This window comes from Bombyx mori, chromosome 24 (genome assembly GCF_030269925.1).
Source record: "Bombyx mori chromosome 24, ASM3026992v2".
Taxonomy (NCBI): Eukaryota; Metazoa; Arthropoda; class Insecta; order Lepidoptera; family Bombycidae; genus Bombyx; species Bombyx mori.
The window spans coordinates 7966384-7991121 of NC_085130.1; the positions used below are offsets into that span (position 1 = coordinate 7966384).

The 24738-nt window shown below is 38.3% G+C and overlaps 3 protein-coding genes across 5 annotated transcripts in view; 1 reads left to right on the forward strand and 2 right to left on the reverse strand.

Moving 5' to 3' along the window:
* The window catches only part of LOC101735990 (homeobox protein SIX2), a 48988-nt gene extending 40103 nt beyond the window's left edge, over positions 1–8885 (forward strand). For both annotated transcript variants that reach the window (XM_062675751.1, XM_004923139.5), the window contains one exon: positions 6704–8885. In XM_062675751.1, coding sequence (XP_062531735.1) covers positions 6704–6842 — 139 coding nt within the window. In that variant the 3' untranslated portion in view covers positions 6843–8885. The remainder of the gene's footprint in view (positions 1–6703) is intronic.
* A 1875-nt stretch (positions 8886–10760) lies between these two features.
* Positions 10761–12545, reverse strand: LOC101736125 (spherulin-2A). Its single transcript, XM_062675829.1, has 3 exons — positions 12531–12545; positions 11155–11373; positions 10761–11021 (listed from the first exon to the last, which is right to left on the reverse strand). Exons 1-3 carry the CDS (start codon positions 12543–12545, stop codon positions 10785–10787), a joined length of 471 nt encoding a protein of 156 aa, XP_062531813.1. The 3' UTR covers positions 10761–10784.
* Positions 12546–16834: 4289 nt separating this feature from the next.
* Positions 16835–20381, reverse strand: LOC101742872 (uncharacterized). 2 transcript variants are annotated; one of them, XM_004923105.5, is made up of 2 exons: positions 19707–20381; positions 16835–17739 (listed from the first exon to the last, which is right to left on the reverse strand). In XM_004923105.5, the coding sequence occupies exon 2, from the start codon at positions 17735–17737 to the stop codon at positions 16865–16867; it is 873 nt and encodes a 290-aa protein (XP_004923162.1). In that variant the 5' UTR covers positions 17738–17739; positions 19707–20381; the 3' UTR covers positions 16835–16864. The 2 variants fall into 2 exon arrangements, with proteins under 2 accessions (XP_004923162.1, XP_021209117.1); XM_021353442.3 differs by lacking the exon at positions 19707–20381 and adding an exon at positions 18046–18294.
* Between the last annotated feature and the right edge of the window lie 4357 nt (positions 20382–24738).

A 24738-nucleotide genomic window follows, 5' to 3' on the forward strand; every position in this document is an offset into this window, starting at 1 on the left:
CGAGCTCACAGCCCACCTGGTGGTTAAGTGGTTACTGGAGCCCATAGACATCTACAAGGTAAATGCCGCCACTCTATAATGATATGAGTTCTAAGTTCTCAGTATAGTTACAACGGCTGCCCCGTCTTTCAAACCGAAACGCATTACTGCTTCACGGCAGAAATAGGCGGGGTGGTGGTACCTACCCGTGCGGACTCACAAGACGTCCTACCACCAGTAAAGTCTAAGTGTCAGTTCTATAGTACAATGCCTGCCCCACTCTATAAACATATTACTGCTTATCCGGATCTTCTCAGCGGGTCGCGATTCCGTTCCGGTCGTAGATAGCTGTATCTACTCTCGCTAGGGCTAGTGTTAGCAAACTCTCTCAGGTAGAGCCCGTGGGCTCACCTATCCGTCCGGGCGTAGCTGGAATGGCCCCTTAGGCAATCATACCTAATCGTTTAGCAATTTTATGTTTTTCTCTAATCAAGTGTAGTTTTTATAATTCACTAGCGACCCGTCCTCGCTTCGCTTCGGAAACTGTAATTTATTATTGATTTCTCCACTATTTAATGGATGTTATTATACATATAAACCTTCCTCTTCAATCACTCTATCTATTGAAAAAAACCGCATCAAAATCCGTTGCGTAGTTTTAAAGATTTAAGCATACATAGGGACAGAGATAGCAACTTTGTTTTATACTATGTAGTGATTCTGTTATTGTTGGTTTTATAACTACTCACTGTGTTATTATTAAATTAATTCTAATTTTTTTATTACACGATTTTGCTAAATATCGCTTTGTTTGAACCAATCATTGTGGTGACACACTGATCATCAACTTTCTTGTCAATTGGTCGATAATCTGAATCGGTAATCATATTGACGAGCTCACAGCCCACCTGGTGTTAAGTAGTTACTGGAAGCCTATAGATATCTACAACGTAAATGCGCCACCCACCTTTAAATATAAGTTCTAAGGTCTCAAGTATAGTTACAATGGCCACCTCACCCTTCAAACCGAAACGCATTACTGCTTCACGGCAGAAATTCGCGGGGTGGTGGTATCTACCCGCGCGAACTCACAAGAGGTCCTACCACCAGTAAATAAATCTTTTGTCAGATAATTTCGTCCGCACTGCACTAATTGTATTCAAGTTGACTAGTCGGATGACTCAATTATATTAAGTCTACTGTTTAAAAGAAAAAGAAAATAAAAAAAAAAACTTTTAATCTTGTTTTTTGTTCAATGAAGCGAAAATACACGGTCGACTGACTTACTATGTGGGTTCATTGCCGACTGAGTGGAAAAAATAATGGATCCATACTTGAGGACGTTACTTGGCTTTGTTTTGGTATAAGTATATTTTCTATTGGTATTTATTAGTAATTGTCTTAAGAGGCATTTCACTTTTTTTTTCCTACCTGTGCTGATAGCCTTGAGAGGCTATTTCAGCTTCACCCTAACGTGTGTAAGTGACCTCACGGGGCTCAAACCGGAGTGTTGCTAACACTGATCCTATCAAGAGCAGTGCTTCGCAGAATCTACCACCGGATCGGAAACGCGACCCACTGAGAAGATCCGGCGAAAAACTCAGTGGGCTGTGTCTATGGGTTAATTCGCTCGTCGAGCCCTTCGTCGCAAGCGTCGGGTTCGACGAGGACGGTGACCGGTGAATTTCGCTTAATACGCGACATTTTGCTTAATACGTGATATTTATCTTTGTAATTAAAGGTCCGTTTTATATGGTACTAACGGCCAGCTCCGGCTCCGCTCGGGTCCTTAACAAAAATTTCACGATATTTGACGTTGCTTTATTTTTTTAAATAAAATAACACTTATTGCAGCATAACTATAATAGTTAGACATATGTTGTCGTGACACTTTTTGTAAATAATAATGTGTTCTACAAAGTCGTCATTATTTTATTCTATCATCAATAGTTTTCGCAGGGCACGCGATGTAAAGAATATTTTAGGTAATTTTTTTACACCTTGGGTTACATTATTGGAGTTTTAGTAAGGATCCCTAATTTTGTTTCAAAAAAGATTATAGCCTATGTCACTCGGGAATAGTGTAGCTTCCAAACAGTGAAATAATTTTGCAATTTCTGTTCAGTAGTTTCGGAGCCTATTCAATACAAACAAACAAACAAAAAAATCTTTCCTCTTTATATAAGTATAGAAGTATAGATAATCTATGTTAGTAACTTAAAAACCAAACACATAACTATTTGACTATTTAGTACTTTTTTTTGTTCGATATGATTTAATATTTGATTGTTTTTTTTTGGTTCAGTGTTCAATTTCTACTCGTTAGGTTCAGAATATTGATGGTTGTTATAAAATATTGGATACGTCGTATCACATTTTATACCACTGTTATATACAAAATTCAAATCGGTTCAGTAGTTTCGGAGCCTATTCAAAACAAACAAATCTTTCCTCTTTATAATATTAGTATAGATATTAGCATTAACAGTTCGATGTTTTTAATTGAACTTCGATTAAGTTTATTCCATTCGAATAGCTGAAGAAGCTTTTTTTTTGCTATGAAAGTTTTTCCAAAATTTTAAACTTTAAATGGCTCTTCTGTAAAGTTGCAAAAATGTCGCTTAAACCGACTAACCTTACAACCCTCGATTTATAATTGGCTACTAGGGCCTATAGTACTATAAAGCAGCCTTTCCCAAAGTGGGCAATAACGCCCCCTCATGGGCGCTGCAGGCCTAAAGGGGGGCGGTAAGAGACCCAGAAAAAAAGGGGTGCGTTGTGTAGAGGCTTGGGAGGCGATTTGTAATTTCATCTAGGAGGGCTCTTAGACAATGACTGAGCACTCGCTATAGACGATTATATGTAGGTGAAAAAATGGGGGCGCTAAAAAATAATTTATTCTCGAGGTGGGCAGTAGACAAAATAAGTTTGGGAACCCCTGCTATAGAGGTAGGAGGAGCTATTTTTTAAAGTCTAAATCGAAAGCAGAAGAAATGTCGGAACACGCAAAAAGTCCTGGGTTAGGAATGCCAGGGAATGGTAAAATATATTCGTCAGGTTTCACTATCCATTATTACACCATATATTCTTCCGTCTTGATGAGACGCGTCTGATATGAAACGCGAGGACATCATTAAACAATATATGCTTCGACCTCAAGTCTCAAGGTATTCACGTTGTGACGTCACTTATTAGTAATAACAATATCAATTATAAAACCTCTGCTAGTAATGGCCACTGCACGAAGTTATTATTCATTGTGCAACTTCATTGAGTATCCTTCTTTCGCTAAGTGACCATGGATTAAAGTCCTTAATAAAGCTATTCTAGTATCTGTTCAATGGATTCCGTCTTATTTCGTCCTATAGTCGTCGCGGCCTAAAGGATAAGACGTCCGGTGCATTCCTATCTAGCGATGCAACGGTGTTCAAATTCCGCAGGAGGGTACCAATTTTTCTAATGAAAGACGTACTTAACAAATGTTCACGATTGACTTACACGGTGAAGGAATAGCATCGGGTAATAAAAATCAAACCCGCAAAATTATAATTTGCTTAATTACTGGTGGTAGGACCTCTTGTGATTCCGCACGGGTATGTACCACCACCCCGCCTATTTCTGCCGCGAAGCAGTAATGCGTTTCGGTTTGAAGAGTGGGGTAGCTGTTGTAACTATACTGAGACCTTAGAACTTATATCTCAAGGTGGGTGGCGGCATTTACGTTGTAGATATCTATGGGCCCCAGTAACCGCTTAACACCAGCTGGGCTGTGAGCTTGTCCATCCATTAAGGCAATAATGAAAAATAAAATAAAAACACTCCATATAAAAATACCGCTTGTCCTTAAACTTTTTATCGCAAGCTACCCGCATCTTGAGTCGTCCCACCCGAAAATGCAAAGGCACTAAAAAATATCGGATTACCTATATACATCAAAACGTCACCCCTTGTAGATGTCATGTTGTCGGTTGAAAACTCGTGGATGCTGGGCAGATCACGTGGTTTTGAGGAATACTTGGGAATACTGTTAATAATAAGGTCCGCGACTAAGTTCCCGCTGTGTTTTCGTTGAAAATGCAACTTTATTGTGATGAATTAAGCTTACAAATGAATCGTTCGAAGTATTGTCCATCACTAGCCATGAAAAAATCTCATGTTTCTGGGAGTAGTCAAATAATTATAATTAACTAGTGGTCCCGTAGTATTCGACTCGAATATTCGTAGAAATTCGACTATAATTAATTGAAATTGTAAGCTTGTACACTATTATGATTCTATTATTTTCAAAGACTATTTCATAATTCACAAATTTCGCTAAGACTACACTATAGAAAAATATTAATAAAGACAAACAATATTTAATCTATTCTCAATTTGACCACTGACGTGAAGAACAAAAGTTTGACAATAAATAAATAGTATGCATGCGTGTGTGCGTCAAATACATGGTAGTGTGTGTAATGTTTTTTTATTGATTTAATGTATTTTTTAGGCATAATTTAAATAAATATTAACATTCTGCACTCCTTCTCTATATTCTCTATAAGTGTGTGAAATTTCATACTCCTCCGTCCGCGCAATTTTCGTAAAAAGGAATACAAAGTTTTTCCTTCACATATTAATATATAGATTAGCTGATAATTAGTTAGATGTGACATCGAAAGGAAATCTACATCATTGCTTTCAACTAAGTTTTAACGGGTTTGGCGACATGAGGCCCAATTTTGTCATGCAGGAGAACCACTTTATCTTCTGGTCTGGTATTGTGCCAGTTTTCACGCAGTACTTGGCTACATCACCTTAATCTTAGGAGTAGAACTCTAAGACCTAGCGCTTAGTACGTGGTTAGCGCGATCTCTATGATTACCCTGCTCTGTAGGCGCCGATATCTCAAAGCATAACCCACTCCACGGTGTAAATAGAAAATGGACTTACCCATACGATTTCTTAATAACATAATCAGTAATCAAGCAATTAATTTTGGATTTTAACACACGAAAGGTTCCCCTGCAACTTCGCTAATGCATCTTAGGCCTTTCTGATTTTAAATTCTATGCAGTCGCGGCTCTAATCCTACGCAACCATAGTCCAGTCCTTATGGATGCACTTGATCCTCACTCAGCGCTATTAGACGCTAGTAAATCTAAAGCTGTAGAGGCATAGCTCAAGTGATCGTACTCATGACGCGACATCTAGCCAATAGCAACAGCCCGCTGAGTTATGTTGATGGTTATTGATGGTTATTAGTCCTCAGCGGGCCAATAGTAGATACATTCGACCAGCATCTCTTCATCAGTCAAGGCTCCTTCGAAGACTTTTTGGCGGTCGTAAATCCTCTGCTCATCCCAATGAAGCTTTAAAGGTTGCCGGGCCCAAATCAATATGGCCATCCCAAAAAAAAAAAACCACTTCAAAAGAAATATTACAAATTAAAAACGCTTTTGTAGTTCAGTTAATGGTTTCACGTTACGAAGCTGTCAGAGCGATCACGTCAGGTTGTTCACGCGCACCGCTTGAGGCGACCTGCGGCTATTGTGAGGTCTTTAACGATTTTTTGTGAGAACTTCCGACCGGAGTGCGTTGCTTAGATTTTCTTACAGCTTTTTTTTTAAAACTACCCAAGCTGAGAGCCTTGAGGGGCTATTTCAGCGTAACCTTAACTAGTAGGTGAGCTCACGGGGCTCAAATCTGACGACGTTGCTAACACGAACCCTAGCAAGAGCAGTGCTTCGCAGAATCTACCACCGGATCGGAAACGCGACCCACTGAGAAGGTCCGGCGAGAAACTCAGTGGGCTGTGTCTGAGAGTTAATTTACTCGTCAAGCCCTTCGTCGCAAGCGACGGATTCGACGAGAACGATGACCGGTTCTTACAGCGCTCAGTGTGCTTAGTGCGAGTTTTTTAACGTTCTCGATAGCGTAAAAGTTAACCCAATTTTGTATGCAGTTGGAACAGCGCCCCTAGCGGCAAACGTACGCAAACGATCCCATTCCATACAAATATGAGTTAACTTTTACGCTATCGAGAACGTTAAAAAACTCGCACTGAGCACACTGTATTTTAGTGAACAATAAGACTGTAGAAAAGCACCATAATGCAGTGCAATGTATAATTTTCGTGAGCCCACGTGATTAACATCAGTCCATCTGGAGTCAAGGGGTCACCTCTAAAGACTTACGTTGAGACCTGAAAGATCTGAGAGTATTGCAATGTGACCACCTGTCTTTTCCATCGGGAACTTATTACTGTGTTAAAAATAAACATGATGGTGATATTCTTGCGAGTTCAAAGTACCATAACTAATCACACCGGATCACTCATTGCAAGCGGCTTGCAGTGCGAGGAGCATAACCAAGCTTCTGCCTATCAGCCTATTCATGGAGTCGATCTTAACTCTTCGTTTGAAGATGAACATACCCGACCTGGAGAGGTGTTAATCCAGTTCAATAGTTGTAGTGTTGACCGCGGGAACCTCTCTACTCTGACCGGGTTCTGACTCCGAACAGAGATTGGACGTCTGGTGTAAGAGTGCAGGGGATTCATTTGGTACGGTAGGGTCCTAAAATTCCTTGGGCCTGCGGTCTGCTCCCAACATTTGCAGATTGTCAAGTACCATATACCAGCGCGCCCCCTGGACGCGGGGACCTCGTAGGAGGTTCGGCTCCCGCCTAAAAAAAAGCTCAAACATATCTGTGATTAAAATCTGTCATTTTTGTTTTCCAGCGGCACCGGAGGCGATAAGCAGCTGGACTCGTCCACGGATGAAGACAGCGACGCGCCCCCCGCGCCCCTACCTCCCCCGCAACCACTCTACCCCCTCTACGACCACCCCCTAGCCCACCTCCAGTACCACCACGCGTGACCGCGCCACCACTCGCGCGATCCACTCTCCACAGCACGCGACAGGTGATACGGAACAAACTTGGTGGTAGGACCTCTTGTGAGTCCGGAGCAGGTACCACCATCCTGCCTATTTCAGCCGTGATGTCGTTTCGGCTCGAAGGGCGTGGCAGCCGTTGTATACTGAGACCTTAGAAATCACATCTTAATGTGGGTGGCGGCATTTACGTTGTAGATGTCTATGGGATCTGGTAACCACTTAACACCAGGTGGGCTGTGAGCTCGTCTACCCATATATGCTATAAAAAAAAAGCAAGAACCGTTCTAGTGTGACCTACTCCAAGTACGCAACTGGTAGCTTTGTCATCATCAATTAAGGGTGTCATGACTGATGACCGTGGACCGATACGATACCGCCGTCACGAGATCTCATCGATTTCGACAAGAATATCGAGAGGCTTGCGACGAGAGTCAACGTGATAAAGAAAATTTTAAGGATGGTGTTACAACAATTTTATATAAAGCATTTTTTTTTGTTGTTGTTTAAACTCTCGAGATAACTGTATGAGGATTTGATAGAACTTCATTATATTTCTCGACGTTAGAAGCAAAAGGTCCGTTGCGTATGAAACAGTCCAAATATTTGTATGGTTTTGTTTCTTATTTCTAGATTACAATTTGTAGGTCAATTAACTGTTTATTATTTTTTAACCCAACATAAGTAATCTTGGCGTTAATACGCGACATTTATCATTGTAATTAAAGGTGCGTTTTATTTGGTCAACAGTTCGATGTTATTAATTGAACTTCAATTAAGTTTACCCCATTCGAATAGATGGAAAAGTTTTTTTGTTATGATATTTTTTCCAAATTTTAAACCTTATATGGCCTCATGTAAAATTGCAAAAATGTTGCTTAAACCAAATAGTCCCTCGATATGTAATCTCTATATTAATACGTGAAGCAAAAACTTTGTATCCCTTTTTACGAAAATTGCGCGGACGGAGGAGTATGAAATTTTCCACACTTATAGAGAATATAGAGAAGGAGTGCACAATGCTAATATTTTTTTAAAATAATGCATAAAAGATACATTAAATCAATAAAGAAATCATTACACACACTACATACCATGTATTTGACGCACACACGCATGCATACTATTTATTGTCAAACTTTTGTTCTTGACGTCTGTTGTCAAATTGAGAATAGATTAAATATTGTTTGTCTTTATTAATATTTTTTTATAGTGTAGCCTTGGTGAAATTTGTGATTATAGAAGTATCAAATACAATCATAATAGTGTACAAACTTACAATTTCAATTAACTAGAGGTCCCGCAGTAGTCGAAATTCGACTATAATTATAATTAAATAAATATAATTATAGTCTTAATATAATAATTATAATTGAATAAAATATATATTAATAAAGACAAAGAATATTTAATCTATTCTCAATTTGACCACAAACGTCAAGAACAAAAGTTTGACAATAAATAGTATGCATGCGGGTGTGCGTCAAAACATGGTATGTAGTGTGTGTAATGTTTTCTTTATTGATTTAATGTATCTTTTATGCATTATTTTTAAAAAATATTAACATTGTGCACTTCTTCTCTATATTCTCTATAAGTGTGGAAATTTTCATACTCCTCCGTCCGCGCAATTTACGTAAAAAGGGATACAAAGTTTTTGCTTCACGTATTAATATATAGATTATAGTCGAATTTCGACTACTGCGGGACCTCTAATTTGAATTAAAAAGATCGTGAAACCTTTTGCCTCTAACATCAAGACGTACCCACGAATATTATTTGAAATGTCATTCAAATTGAATTTCATTAACATTTTCATAAATAAATAACGTGTTATTATTTTTCAGAATTTTTGTCAATCAATGTCTCTTCTATATCTTGTAAATAGTTTATTAATTATTTTTATTGTAACGTAAAAAAAAAAAAATATTAAATGTAATTAATAATTTTACTATTAAATTATAAAATGTAAGTAAGTAGGTACATACATACTTTTATTTCGTTTTAAATAAATATATTTAAAATAAATGGTGTGTCGTTTTTGTGTGCGGTGGATTGTTTAATGCAAGGATGAACCACGCGCCGTCCAGCTACTCTTGAGTTGTTAGGTCTCCTTCGGAGGCGCTCGGGTAGCTGTTAGTAAATCCCACCCCTCCTGGCTGAGCCCTTGCTCGCCCACCTGTCCTAGTAAAACTAGAAAAAAGGATTGTGTGTGTGTGTGTTTTTTTATGCTTAAATGAGTGGACGAGCTCACAGCCCACCTGGTGTTAAGTGGTTACTGGAGCCCATAGACATCTACAACGTAAATGCGCCACATACCTTGAGATATAAGTTCTAAGGTCTCAGTACAGTTACAACGGCTGCCCCACCCTTCAAACCGAAACGCATTACTGCGTCACGGCAGAAATAGGCAGGGTGGTGGTACCTACCAGTGCGGACTCACAAGAGGTCTTACCACCAGTAATAACGTGGAGCACTGGCACAAATGAGTATAGTCTATACACTACACGGTCAGCTGCTGAAAACTATAGGCACCGCCATATTGGCCTCGGCTGCTCTGACGAACGCCTTTCACTTTATCCCTACTCCGCGGCCGACCGTCACGCGACATGCAACACACAGACGAAAAAGTTTGAGACGTTGTAATAAAAGTTTTACTTTAAGCCTCCGGGCCACCAGTAATCTAGTCTCGGCGAAATCTGTTATTACAATTTTAATAAAAATACAAATGTAAATTACGATAAAACCATTTATTCCGAATATCGTATTTACAATTACAAACATTGGTGATGAGTTTATTTTAAGTATAGTTCATAATAAATTATACGATTTTTTTAATTGAAAATAGGCCATTTAAGTGATGGTCTCCATATCTTTCTCCATATCCCTTGCTTCTTTTTTTTGGACATGGAATCGATGAAAAATTAACCAAAATCTTCTTAAAACACGAGACTTCTACAACACGATAACGAGATTTTTGTTTAAAATTATTTGGCAAATGACATTATACACTATGAACACACAATATATGGGAATAGCCGAAATTTTACTGCTTATTTTTTATGTAGATAAAAAATACATACAGGCATAGTTGACATATTTCATTCAGAAAAATACTCTCCTTTTTAATACGCTTTTATTAGCTTCTGACGTATGTATGTTTGTAACGGAATCTTTGAACATGATTTTGACCCCCTTTAAAACGTCGGATTAACTCGAAATTTGGTATACTTATTAAGGACCGATGACATATCACTATTAAAAAAAAAATTGGAAAAATTTAAATTCAACTAAAAAATAAAAATAGTTTAAAGAAACTAACAAAAAAGGTTTTATACAAAATCCAACTAAAAAATAGAAAAAAAAAATAATAAATTTACCCTCTAACTATTGAGTCGGTTGGTCGTGTGTTAAATTCCCACATCGGGCAAACATTCGCGTGACGTACAGGTTTGTTTGCTCTTTGTCTGGCTGTTTATCATCTATATATGTATGTATTCAAACGTATATAAGTGTACATACTTATATACGTTTGAATACATACATGACTCATTCATACTATTCACTCATACTATTCAAACGTATATAAGTGTACATACTTATATACGTTTGAATACATACATATCTCTGGTCAGTCTCTGGTACCTATAACAAAGAATCCAGCTATTTTTGTAATGAAACTTCTTTAGGAGCATTGAGAGTAAAATTTAACTCTCGACAGATTCGTTACGGCTAGAGAGAAAAGATACATTTAGAACGAGTGAGCAAAAAGACAGCGTCTCGCTAACCATTCGATTGTGGAGGGAAAGGACAAAGCGAGCTAGGTCGTTTCTCTTATACACAGCATTCCCTATTACAAGAGAAATTTAATTTAAGGATGAAAAATGAAGAAAACAACAGTACTTTCACGTGTACAATTTATTATTATTATTCAGACACCGGCACACGAAATGCGTCCACCGTAATACCGCTATTCAAATCTAAGAACACAAGATTCGCGTTGTCGTAATAACTAATGTTTATATATTGCTCGGAGGTGATGCCGTTTTTCGTGCCGCAAGTGTACAGAACGTGGTCTATGTTCGGCGCCCAAAAATGATGGCCGTTATGCGGACGGTCGTAAGCCAAAGCCACAACGCCAGACAGATAAGCTTCGTATGTTATCTGAAACAAAAATCCACATATAGCCGCCGGAAGGTCGGATTTGAAGACGTACAAGCCTTAATGTCATTCCCGATACTGGTAATAGGAAAGAATGTTGATGATAAAATTAAAACCCCCTTAAGTTTGTGAATACCTGTATTCCGACTGTAGTGATGTCCACGGTCAGTTCTGCACGCGCCAGTTGCCCAGGGACTAGAGTGACGTTCGCACAGAACCCGTGACCCAGCGTGATCGGTACCGTGAATTGCGAGTCTTGACCAAAACTCGCGTTGAACTTGAATGAGGATGCCCGATTTTGCGTTGCGAGTATTATATCTGAAAGCGATTGTGGTTTGAATTGTGTGCGGGAAACCTATCGAATTATGGGCCGTTTGGAGCTAGGCTTCGGAGAAAAGTGAGACAGTTGTGATCTTCCAAAAAATCCATTTAAAAACTTTTATCCCATATCATCTCGTTTCGTTTAATTTCATCATCATATTAATGTCTCAAATTACATAATCAACTTCATTTCATTTCGCGCCAAATCGTTTTTCATAGAACAGAATATACAAAAGATTAGGCTGTATGGATACCTTCGCCTGTCCATTTGGGAAAATGGAATTCTATATCAGCATATATTTTTTAGGGATATTATGACCTGGTAACTAAGACCTTTAAGTCATGTCTTATTTTAATTTATATTCTTATTTTTATGAAAAATGATAATATGGAGTGAAATGAGATGAGATGTCATGGGATGAAATATAATCTCAGTAAAATGGTGGTCATTTATTGTGATTTTTTCAGTGGCCTTTTTAGAGGATCCCGAGAAGCTACGTTCAGCGGCTTTGTTTAATTTTCCCCACATTTGTGCACTTTCACAGACATTAAACAGTTAATAAATCACCGTTTATACACATTTAAACCTGAAGAAACACTAAATAGACAAAATAAAACAAATCACACAACTTCACTTCTCGCGTACCCGCCAAAAAGTCCTACTATATCAAAGAGTGCTGACATACCATAGTTGATAATTCCTTCGATGCCCACCGGACCATTCCACGACACACGAAAGGAGTTCTCTACTTTTTCGCAAATTGAAACACTGAAATTCACTTTGTTTACATTCGTGTTATAATAAAAACGTTCCTTCAAACTTTTACGTTGCTTTTTTATTTTTGTTACGTCAACATATTTAGGTATAACGACTTTTACGATTTCTTTCCAGCCGTACTTTCGATATAAATACCAGGGATTTGAGTTATTAAAAAATATCTTATCCGGAACTCTTCCCATGTAGGTTTTTAAGCAGCTTTTTAACTTGTCGTCGCTTAGCCCAAATAACTCAAAATTTGTTGTTCTATTTGTTAATTCGCCTTTGTGATTTGATTTCGTGTTGATAGTATCGAGTTCAGTGGAAATTTCGATATCGATACTAGCTGATATCGATTCCAGGAACGTTACTATCAAGATCCACTTCATTGTTATTCTGAAATAATTATTTATAAAATTTTTACTCTAACTCACGTATACTGCAGTCATTATTAAAGCAAATGTTTATCTATATATATAAAAACGAATTGCTGTTCGTTAGTCTCACTAAAACTCGAGAACGGCTGGACCGATTTGGCTAATTTTGGTCTTGAATTATTTGTGGAAGTCCAGAGAAGGTTTAAAAGTTAGATAAATATGAAAATGCTCGGAATTAAATAAAAATTATATTTTGTTTTTCGTTAGATGTGTCTGTCCCCTGTCGGACGGATTGCTTTTGTTTGCTTTAAGTTTATTTTATATAAAAGTTTAGGTCTTTTATTTATCGATTAAGGCACTACAAAGTCTGCCGGATCAGCGTGTCTCAGAAATAAATATAGGCAATGAAAAAACAGTTTAATACCTTTTTTGTTTGTCAACCCAGTATTTTTAGTACCCACCGACAGAACTCGTCTTAAAAATTTTGTTACCATTGTACGAACACTAATATTAAAATTCAAGCATTTTATTTCGTTTTTGTTTCAAATTAATCACAATTAATTAAAAAATACGTATTCAAATCGGCTACCCATACTTTATGCCTGATATAATTTAAAATCAACCAATTATTTCGATACCATTTGGATACCTACCACAATATCACATTAGCACACAACATCTCAGTAATACATAGCTTGTTATTCAAAGGATTCGCATAAGACTTGTTGTTAAAATAAAAAGATGTGGTGTCGTGGGACACCAGGTAGGAACGAAGTTCCTTCGGCTAATGTAGAATCGACACAATTTGCAAAAAAAAAAATCGTGCTCAATTTTATGTAGGTTTTCTTGATTTTTCTCTTAAATTTTGCTGATTAGTTTTTATTTAAGTATAGGAAAGTATTTAGGAAATTCAGTATTTTAGGAAATAATAAATTACGTAAAATAGAAAGAGAATGGATGAGAGAACGAAAAGAAAGAGGGAGAAAGAGAAAGGTATTATATACTACTCGCTTGTGTATGCGACTGTCGCGCCTGCGCACGTCTCATTTAACGGTTTTATTCCACGCACTTTTTTCCACGGATTTTTTCTTACGGTTTTACTATCACATTTTTTTCAGTTCGGTCGCGCAGCAAAATCCCTATCCTCTCCAAGCCTGCCGTAAGGAACTTCGTTCCAATAAAAAGCTACCAACAGAAAGGACTATAAAGCCACAAACAACAGTTTTGATCGATCGAGCCAAGCAATGTGGCATGAAACTGGGTTGAGAATAGCAAAGAACAGTTTTAATTGCAAATATCCTGTAATTATGCTTTTGTGCTAATCATCTCGACGTTTTACTAATTGATGTTGATACCTTTATAGACGTTCAAAGGACGTAAACAATAGTTACGCGCTTGGGTTCGGGATAAATAAAATTTCACCAAAGTACAACTTAAAACTGTATTCAACACTTAGAACACTTAAAAACTTCACAAACACTTTATAACACTCAAAAAACACTTTAAAAATCTCAATTCGCTTGTTCCGCTTCGCTTCAGGTGATCCTCTCGCTGTTTCGCTTCGAGTAGTTCCGATTACTGACTGACTGCGTGCCATTTTGAACGCTTTTATAGCCGATACCTCATCCCTAGAATTATCGAGAATATTCTACACATCTCTAGTAGTCGTTTCCGCTATCTGACAATAGATGGCGTTGTAATTCTCGAGCATTCTGGATCCTTCGATATTCGTTCGGCGATAGATGGCGTTACTCTTATCGGCATAACACAATTATCTAAACGACTGTTAATAATGTTCTTTTAATCCATCATCCATCACTGGATAGAAGAAATAAATATTCAATGCAGCTTAAAAACAAACAAACAAAAAAAACATACTGTTACACCGGTAAGAGTAACGCCATATATCGCCGAATAGTCGAACGAATATCGAAGGATCTAGTAGCATCTAGAACGCTCGAGAAGTACAACGCCATCTATTGTCAGATAGCGGAAACACAATACTCGACTTGTGTGGAGTATTCTCGATAATTCTAGGAATATGGTATGTGGAAGCGAATTGAGAGTTTAAAAGTGTTTGTTGAGTGTTCTAAGTGTTGAATACAGTTTTTAGTTGTACTTTGGTGTAACATTTATTTATCCCGAACAACACTGCACGTAAGAATACTGAACCCAACCCTGTAATTAATTCAATGTTTTTTATCCTGATTTAGATATTAGAGATACTGAGTAGGATATTAGAGAGAAATTATATAATTATTGTATCATAATCATCGGTCCTTAATGCGTGTACAATCAAGTTAATTGGACGCCTTGAAGTCTGTGAGAATTACATTCAGAGATTCCTTTTTTTTTCTTTCTTTTTTTCTACCTAAGGTGAGAGCCTTGAGAGGCTATATCAGCGTAGCCTTAACTAGTAGGTGAGCTCACGGGGCTCGAACCTGGCGACGTTGCTAACACGAACCCTAACAAGAGCCGTGCTTCGCAGAATCTACCACCGGATCGGAAACGCGACCCACTGAGAAGATCCGGCGAGAAACTCAGTGGGCTGTGTCTGGGGGTTAATTTACTCGTCGAGCCCTTCGTCGCAAGCGACGGGTTCGATAAGAACGCTGACCGGTGCTTGAGGTACCTAAAAGCACCGTTAGTGGATCGGGAGGATCCGAAATGACGTGTTTTGGGCGACGTCGACTGCTTTCCATTCTGTCCACAGGATCGGGAATGTAGTTACCGGCGGCCACGATGAGAGAGTTCTCGTGTCGTGCCGCTTTATTGAAGTGGAGAGATTCCGCTAGATACATGCATACTTACAACAAGCTAATAAAAGCATGCTGAAATCTTATAGATACAAGTTCGGAGCCACATCTTGGATGTCGGTCTAGGGCACAACCACACCTGTACCGACCATGCGATGGAAGGACTTGGCTTTGTTCTGCGAAGAGATCACACCCACGGCTTGCGGTTTACGATTTTAGTCTTTATTGGCCTCTCGTTAGTGCTGAGACTGGTCGTGAGAATATCAACCTATCGACGTTGGTGAAAAAATGGAATACCATACTAATTAGTAGAAGATTCATAGAAGAATGCTCCGGATACCTTGGACAGCGAAGAGAAGCGATCTGTCTATTTTACACCAACTACAGATCAAGACTAGACTGTCCACACTCTACCTTCGCCGCGCACTCGAGTACTTCGGTCCTATTGCTCGGAAAACATCGGATAGCTTAGAGAGACTATTCGTGACAGGGAAGATCGAGGGATAGAGAACGCGCGGGCGTAGTCCGACAAGGTGGTTCGACCAAATCCGCACCACACTAGAGATCCCATTCCACGACTTCAGGCGGCCAATGATCGGAGGCGCTTGCGGGACATTACAAGGAGCAAAATCCTGACGACATATAATTGTTCACGCAAATTCACATGTAATTATTACTCTTTAAAAACGAAATTGTTTATCTGTATAAAATCAGTACGAAGCCGTAATAATCTATGTTAATGTTCAGTTTTTTTGTCATTCATTACTCTGTACGCCCTGCTCAAGCGCCTCTCACGCGAGCGGTCGCGTCTTCGGTATAATTAAATGTAAAATGTACTAATTCAGACGAAATACAAGTGTTCAGAAGAAGTCAGTGCCTTTATTATTCAGTCTATCAGTCCGCTGCTATGCGATCCAGTCGAGCCCGTCTGGTGGCCCATGAAAGCTCAGTAGCCGCGCTCAGTCGACCACCATATTCAACATATAATGGTCATGACCCTCAGCAGTGAGGAAATGACGCGAGGAGGAGGAGACTAATTAGTAGCTTTAATATTAGATATCCTTTTGATTTATTTATTTTCCCTACATAATAATTGGTAGCCTGGTATTCTAACTACGCGCAAACCGGTAGGTGAGCTCAGGTGGCTCAATCTGAGAGGAGTTACTAATACAAGTCCTAATGCTTCGCTGAATTTACCACCAGATTGGACCTACCACCAGTAAATGGACGGTGATCGGTGTCTAAAAAGCCTAATAGCACCGAGAGTGGATCGGGAGGGTCCGATAGCATGTTTAGGAGTTATTTTGGTAGTGGTCAATAATGGTTCAGGGCGTTATCGGAAGTGAGATAATTAAGTAACACATCTGGTTAATCGGAGCGTTTATTTGCGACTGAACTTAAAAAGTAAAAAGGAATAGAGCTTGCGGGCGCAGCTGCATGTTATGACTACGAACAATTTTGCTCACATAACAAACTGTGCCCCTACAGATATGATAAGAGGGGCAGCAGCTTGGCGTTAGCCTACCGCTTATTTCTTGTATGTAATTACTTACAATATATAGGGATTTATGTTAAAACTTTATGATCTAATTAAAATAACATGAATTTAATAAGGAATATATTTACTTTTACTATTTAATACAAAAAGTTGACGGAGTACGTATTTAATACATCACTAGTGTTCTGATCTGTGATTATAATTTTCGCATCCGAATAATATTCTATCGTAATCTCTTCCATAACTTTCACTGTTGGTTTCAATCTACTTGCCGCCATTACGGTGTTAATGTCTAAACCCCAAAAATGATGATTGTCGTATTTTCTGACGTAGTTGACAGCTGTCAAACCTGTCAAGTGTGCCTCGTAATCAATTATAACCTCAATTGTTGTTATGTTTGCCGCCAACTCGGCCTTAATATGTTGGTTTGGTTCTAAATGCACATTAATGTTGGCATCGATTTTTACTACTTCGTATTTCTTTGCGTTCTGATTGTAATTCGCTATGAATAAGATTCTCGGAAAATCGTCAAGCTTAATGTCATAAGTGATATAGTCGTTCACCGTTAATTCTTGAGCTTTCGTCCATTTTGACGCAACATAATTCTCGATTTTATCCTCAATTTTCACTGAAAAAACTGTTGAATTACCTTGGTTATTGTAAAATTGTTGCGACAATACAACCATTTTGTTTTTAATTATGTTTTTAATGGCGCGTTGCGGCCGGAAATGTCTCTCAACTTCCTCCCAAGAGTATGTCTCGTATAGATCTCCCCAGGGTGTAGGGCTTTTGAGAAATACATCGTCAGGCTTTCTACCGAATAGTTTTTCCACAGCGTTTTTAAGATTAGCATCGGTCAGGTTAAATGTAAGTGTTTCTGTATCGCTTATTACGTCAGAATTACATCCGGATATTTGTATTTGATTGTCACTTTTTGACATTATTATCTCAATCGCTATTTTAGCTTCAATTATTGGTAGAAGAATAATGGTTAGGATTCTGAGTTTCATCTCTGTAATACGTAAAATGGATAAAGTGTTAAATTAAATATATTTCAAGATATGCCTCTCGAGAGTAATACATATATTATGTAACAGATAATATACATATATACACACATACATAAACACAGTAATACATAATATACGTACTAATTATTTCTTTTGACTTTTTTGTTTGGACAGCAATTAATAGAAAGTATGTACATTGTGCACCGAGGGAGAAAAGTAGGACATTTCCTTCGGCTCGGGTAGCAATTTTACACGCGGGATGAGGTCCTACTTTTCTCCCGCGGTGCACATACTATTTTTTCTCCTACCAGGCCGAAAGTTCGTGGAGTACCGAGCCGGGGTCCAGGGGCGAAGCCCCGGTGGGGTCCAGGGGCGAAGTCCTGGCAGGGGGTAGCATACTCGGATGACATACTCATAAAAAAACAATTTAACTGTTTCTTAATTTTTAAATAAACTATTAATTAAATAAGAACTGTCTGCTGAACTCATATTTGTTTAATACTTCACTATTAAATTTTATTGCCTTTTTTTGAAGTGAAACTTCTTAAGGCGCATGAGGGTAAAATTTTTACAGAACGTCACTCAGGTATGCAACGGAAGTGACATCAAACTACTATTGTTGTCAAATGTCAGTAGTAGTAGTTGTTGTATTTTTCCAACTGGAAAGGCAAATGTATCATACCATACGGCCTAATATTTTATAATTTTTTTTGTGAAAAATGTTAATAGGAATTGAAATGAAATGAAAAGAATTTGGAACATTAATCAAATAGCGTGAAATTAAATTAGTCAATTCAATTGGCAAAATATTAGTCATTAACAATTTAGAAATCTAAACATAATGTGACTGTCAACACTGAGGTTTGAGATTGATATTTGACAGACTTTTGGCGGGAACATATCTTCCTTTTTCCCTTCCTCTAAGTCTCGGAAATCTAAAGTTTTAGATTTGTATAAATATAAGCAAGACTTATAAATTAGTTCACCAAAAAAGTTTCACTTCTGACATGTGTACTTTGTACGCACGTACTTTTTTTATTTCACTTTTACACTAAACACAATATTGCAAATTACCAGAGCACAACAATGGCGGAGAATTTTAGGTGCGTGAGAGCAGACGTAGACACTATCGCGCATGCGCACTTATCAGTACCCAGGGAGAAAAAGTTACACTTTCTTCCCTGTACAGCGGGAGGAAAACCGAACTTTCGGCGTAGGTAGGAGAAAAAAAATTTCAATCAATGCGGCATTAGATGGAAGTCTTTATTAAAATTTTGATTTTGTGTATAACAATGGTATAAAATGTGATACGACGTATCCAGTATTTTATAACAACCATCAATATTCTGGACCAAAAGAGTAGAAATTGAAAATTGAATTATAAAAAAAAAACAATCAAATATTACATCATATCGAGCAAAATCCAGGTATTGCTGATTAATAAATAGCCTTTGCAGTAGGCACTTGGAAAAAAAAGTACTATAAATAGTCAAATATAGTGTTCGGTTTTTAAGTTACTAACATAGATTACAAGTAATATTTTACTAACAAAATGCTATGCTTTATTTACTGAAATAAAAATACATAATAATAATTAACATTAGAATATTAAAATAGATAACTAAAAGATGTATTTGATGTCGTCAGCGTAAAAGTGGCCTAATCCTCAATTTTTCCTAATCATGCTAATATTATTTACATTGCAATTTATTTAAAATTATATTTTGATGCAATACCGGCCTATCCATAGTTTCACCCATAGATAACAGATGACTTTGTAAACATTATTTTTGCGCGTATTGTTTTTTTCCTATTCCAATTCAAATTCATGAAAACTTAAGCCTCATTGCTCCATAATAACTATGGTAGGCTTAGGCCAAACTTGCACTGACGCCCTCAATAGTGGAAATGCAATTATATGTTCAATTAACTAAAAACATAAACCGCTTTATAGAATAACAATTCTTACCTTCCGAACTTAAAACACGTGGATTTAAAACAAAATAATATTGTGCAGTAAACGTTTTCCAATTACGTTGTTATATAAAACTAATTTCTTAATAATTGTTCGATTGATTTTGACAACGCAAGCAGCTTCGAGTTCTCCAGTAGTCACACGTAGCGATTTTATTGATGACGCAGTGAGAGTCGACTATGTACCTACTGCAAGGCGGCGGCTGGCATTATTAGTCTTATTATAAAAAACACAAATCCTTTTCTACAACACTGTTTTATTAAAAGACGCTTACAGAAATTTAAAAGTCGTCGTGGCCTAAAGGACGTCCGGTGCATTCGTGTTGAGCGATGCACCGGTGTTCGAATCCCAGGCGGGTACCAATTTTTCTAATGAAATACGTACTCGACAAATGTTCATGATTGACTTCCACGCTGAAGGAATAACATCGTGTAATAAAAATCAAACTGGTGGTAGGACCTCTTGTGAATTCGCGCGGGTAGGTACCACCACCCTGCCTATTTCTGCCGTGAAGCAGTAATGCGTTTCGGTTTGAAGGGTGGGGCAGCCGTTGTAACTATACTGAGACCTTAGAACTTGTATCTCAAGGTGGGTGGCGCATTTACGTTGTAGATGTCCATGGGCTCCAGTAACCACTTAACACCAGGTGAGCTGTGAGCTCGTCCACCCATCTAAGCAATATATATTTTTTTTACACTACCCCTACTAGGATCAGTGCTTCGCGGAATCTACTATCGGATCGGAATCGCGACCCACTGAGAAGATCTGGCGAGAAACTCAGTGGGCTGTGTGATGACTTACGCGAGAGTGTTGTTCGCTCACGCGGCCCGCACACACATAGACACCCTCCAATCCCTACAATCCCGCTTTTGCAGGCTAGCCGTCGGGGCTCCGTGGTTCGTGAGAAGCGTTGACCTACACGACGACCTGGGCCTCGAACCAGTCCAGAAATACATGAAGTCAGCGTCGGAACGGTACTTCGATAAGGCTATGCGTCATGATAATCGCCTTATCGTTGCCGCCGCTGACTACTCCCCGAATCCTGACCATGCAGGAGCCAGTCACCGTCGACGCCCTAGACACGTCCTTACGGATCCATCAGATCCAATAACCTTTGCATTAGACGTCTTCAGCTCTAATACTAGGAGCAGGCTTAGGGACCCCGGTAACCGTACTCGTCGAACTCTACAAAGAGGTCGACGTGCAACCTAACCCACAGACACAGCCCACTGAGTTTCTCGCCGGATCTTCTCAGTGGGTCGCGTTTCCGATCCGGTGGTAGATTCTGCGAAGCACGGCTCTTGCTAGGGTTCGTGTTAGCAGCGTCGTCAGGTTTGAGCCCCGTGAGCTCACCTACTAGTTAAGGTTACGCTGAAATAGCCTCTCAAGGCTATCAGCTTAGGTAGGAAAAAAAAGGTAAACTAGATAACACTAAAGTAACGTAACCGTACGAGCTCATATACCACAAGTAACTACGCAAATTACATTTTTGACGTGACGTCTTATAACCCCCATGACCCCCCCCCCTGGGTCCGCCGTTGGTCACGTTCAACTATAGTCAGTGAACCGACTTTACAGACAACCGTTTTTTTTTTGCTAAGCAGTTTTATTCCTTCGAGCCATATGTGAGCGTGTGCTGAGTATGTTATTAGAAAAAAAACGGTGCACGTGCAACTTGCTGCACGTGAATGAAGTGAAACTTCTTTTTTCGATGTGCAGTATTGGGGATTTCTTCATTTTTAATACGCTTTTATTCGTCCTTAAATCTAATTGCTATTGTAATAGGGAATGTGTATATGATATGCGACATCTTCAACATTTATATTATATATATTTTAAATTATAGTTAGAAAAATAGCCTTTTTTTTTAAATGCTTCATTAAAATATTGGACGTTACTCGTTGCTAACGCTCGCGCTGGCCTGTAACAGGTGTACTACGCGCATGCGTTCGAGTGCCACGCGTTCACTTTCGCTGTCTCTTTCTAGTATGGTAGCGTTAAACGTATAGGTTTTTTTTTTTTTTTTCTCTGGCCTGGGGCCGAACCTCTAACGAGGTCCCCGCCTAGGGAGCGCGCGGGGTATGTGAGACTCAACGATTTGCAGGTGTTGAGAGCAGATCGCGGGCCCAAGGATTTAGGGCCCACCCACTAAACGACTCCCCTGCACTCTTACACCCGACGTCCGATCTCCGTCCGGGGTCAGAACCCGTTCAGAGTAGGGGGGTTCCCGCGGTCAACACTACAACCAGACACGCGGCGCCACCCCGAGGACGCCCGACCGACGGGTCGTCGAGGCGATAGTCGACGACCAACGACGACAGTCTCCGCGGTATGGCGGCCCTACCAGGCCGCCCGGGCGGTGCCGCTGGTGTTCCGGGATACCCCGCTGGGCCAGAACCAGCCTGCCGGGTCGGAACGCGATACACCACCGACCGGGAAACGTATAGGTAACACAACCTTGTTGAAAGTCGCATTAGAAGTGTCACTTCGAAAAATAATATTCATCTGCCGACTGTCAACACCGGCATACTCCCATCGCCCGAATTTAGTACACTGGCCAACTGCTCCTTTAGGCTACGATTGTCAATGTTTTACGAATTGGCTTGTATGATCTATATTCCCTTTGCCTTTCGCGACACCTATGAATCGGCCAGTTTAACCCCTACGAGGACTCGTTTGCCGATCAACGCCAATAAAACAAACAGTTTCTCGTCAATGTATTTAATAATCCGATTCATGGAGTTAATAAGTACCTACAACTGGAGTGCTGTCTAATGCCGAGAAATCGGTCTCGAAAGAGAATACTTTTTGGTCGCGGTGTCCTTGTCTAATGTGGTGACCATATAAAATTTATTTATAGGACAAAATTATACACATGCATCAGTTTTGAATTTACCTTAAGTAATTCTGTGTAGCCCTATGTAAATACAAAACACGTGCTTGCAACAGTTTATTTATGTAAATTCAATTCTAATCATTGCTTCGTCGTCATGGTGACTTTTTTTCGACGGTTTTTTTTTGGAAATCGCTGCGTTATCGAAAATCTAGCACTGAGTTTTATTACAAACATCATTACCTCAGTTCTATTACTTAAACTTCCTCCAACTCATGTTTAACGTCCGAATACTCAACCGTGACTTAAATATTATGTTGAACTTAATTACGCAATTCCTACTTTAATGTACTGGCTAAGTGGGCCGTGCAAATTAATATTTGACACACTGAGTGAGACACTGCAACACACATGGTCTGCGCGTATCGGGTGCTCTTTTCCTACATTCACATCTTCAATTGATTTAAAATTGCTTGTATTTTTACTTCTGTGCTATTTTTATGACACGTGTATATTAAGTCTACTAGTTACATTTTAGGAAATAAACAACACAATGGGTAATAAAATGAAATGAACTGAAATTAATTTATTTGGTATATGTAGACAATTAAATAACTCTTAAATAACAAGTCAATACACATAATACAATACTTATAGTACTTGATCTCTATTTACAAAATATTGGTTATATTATTATTATTAAGTTCAGTTAATTTTCTGTAGTCTTATAATAGAAGTCGTCGTGGCCTAAAGGATAACACGTCCGGTGCATTCGTATGATTTCCGCCGTGAAGCAGTAATGCGTTTCGGTTCGAAGGGTGGGGTAGCCGTCGTAACTATACTGAGATCTTAGAACTTATATCTCGAGGTGGGTGGCGCATTTACGTTGTAGATGTATATGGGCTCCAGTAACCACTTAACACCAGGTGGGCTGTGAGTTCGTCCATCCACCTAAGCAAAAAAAAAAAAAAATAACATTTCCTCTATTTTATGTAAATTCTCTTTTTTTCAACGAAAAACATAATTTATTTTAATCAATATCTAAGTGGACCATGAGTATCATTAAAATTTCGCAATTTAAACTTCAATTCAATTAAAAATCGCCATTTTTCTTTAATGAATCTAAAATCGACTTTATATTTACAATCACTATTTCGCGACTTTTAAGTTTTTGTTTCAAAACCTTAACATCTTGTCGTAATTTTGCTTTTCTCGGGATATTTTTTATTTCTTGCGTTTGAGTACTTGATTCCTCTTGTTTGACCTTTATATGGGACACTTTCTAGAAATTCCAACGTCATATTTACTAGAAAATCCTCCTCGTTCGCTTAACGTCAGGCAAATGATATACATGCTTGCGTGCGACGCTATTCAATACAATAAAAAAAGTTCAAAAAATACCACGTGATGGCTCTTATAATCTGAAAAATACATTGCAAAATTATAGTTTTTCACGATTGTTTTTTCAAATTTAGTATATGACATAGATTAAGTACAATTTACAAGACAAATGGTATTAAATATTATAATGAGAAAAAATATCTCACATTTTAAAAATATATGCTCACACTAGTAAAAATATATCAATGAATCTGACATATGGAAGGATATTCCACAAACTGGAGAGGATTCTCGCTTACAACCACTTACAATACAAGTGTTCACCATGATTACACGGAAACTTTCACGATTTTCGAAAAAAAACAAGCCACAAGCTGTATCAGTGCCCTTTTAATTTCGAACTACAAACGTAAATAGACGCCATTTTTCTTTTAATCCATTCATAGCTCTTTTTCGGTGATGCCAACAATTAATCTGGTTTCCCACCAAATTCAACATGAAAACCATTAGAAATCTACGTACCTACCATTAAATTTTCCATTAAACAGAGTTCTTATTATTATAGAACATAAATTTTTTTTGTTAATGAGCTTTATTAATGTGTGATGTTCTATTCAAAATCAATATATATCATTTAATCAATACTTCTTATATAATTTATTTTAATAAATTGTCATCATCAGAAATTAATTTCACCATAACTTTGTACGTTTCTTTTGAACCAATTTAATTTTTGACGTTGATGGAAATTTTAAATTGTCGCACTATTTTCTAGATAAGTTTAAGTCACATCGTTTAAATGTTTAAAATCCTGTAAAGTGGATTGATTTTAACCTTTTCGATAATTTTCAA

Excerpts from the sequence above, each read along its gene's own strand:
- LOC101742872 (XM_004923105.5), bottom strand. The coding sequence starts at position 17,737 with ATGAAACTCAGAATCCTAACCATTATTCTTCTACCAATAATTGAAGCT.
- LOC101736125 (XM_062675829.1), bottom strand. Across the intron at positions 11,022-11,154 it reads TCACTACAGTCGGAATACAG|ATAACATACGAAGCTTATCT; the intron begins GTATTCACAAAC and ends TTTTTGTTTCAG.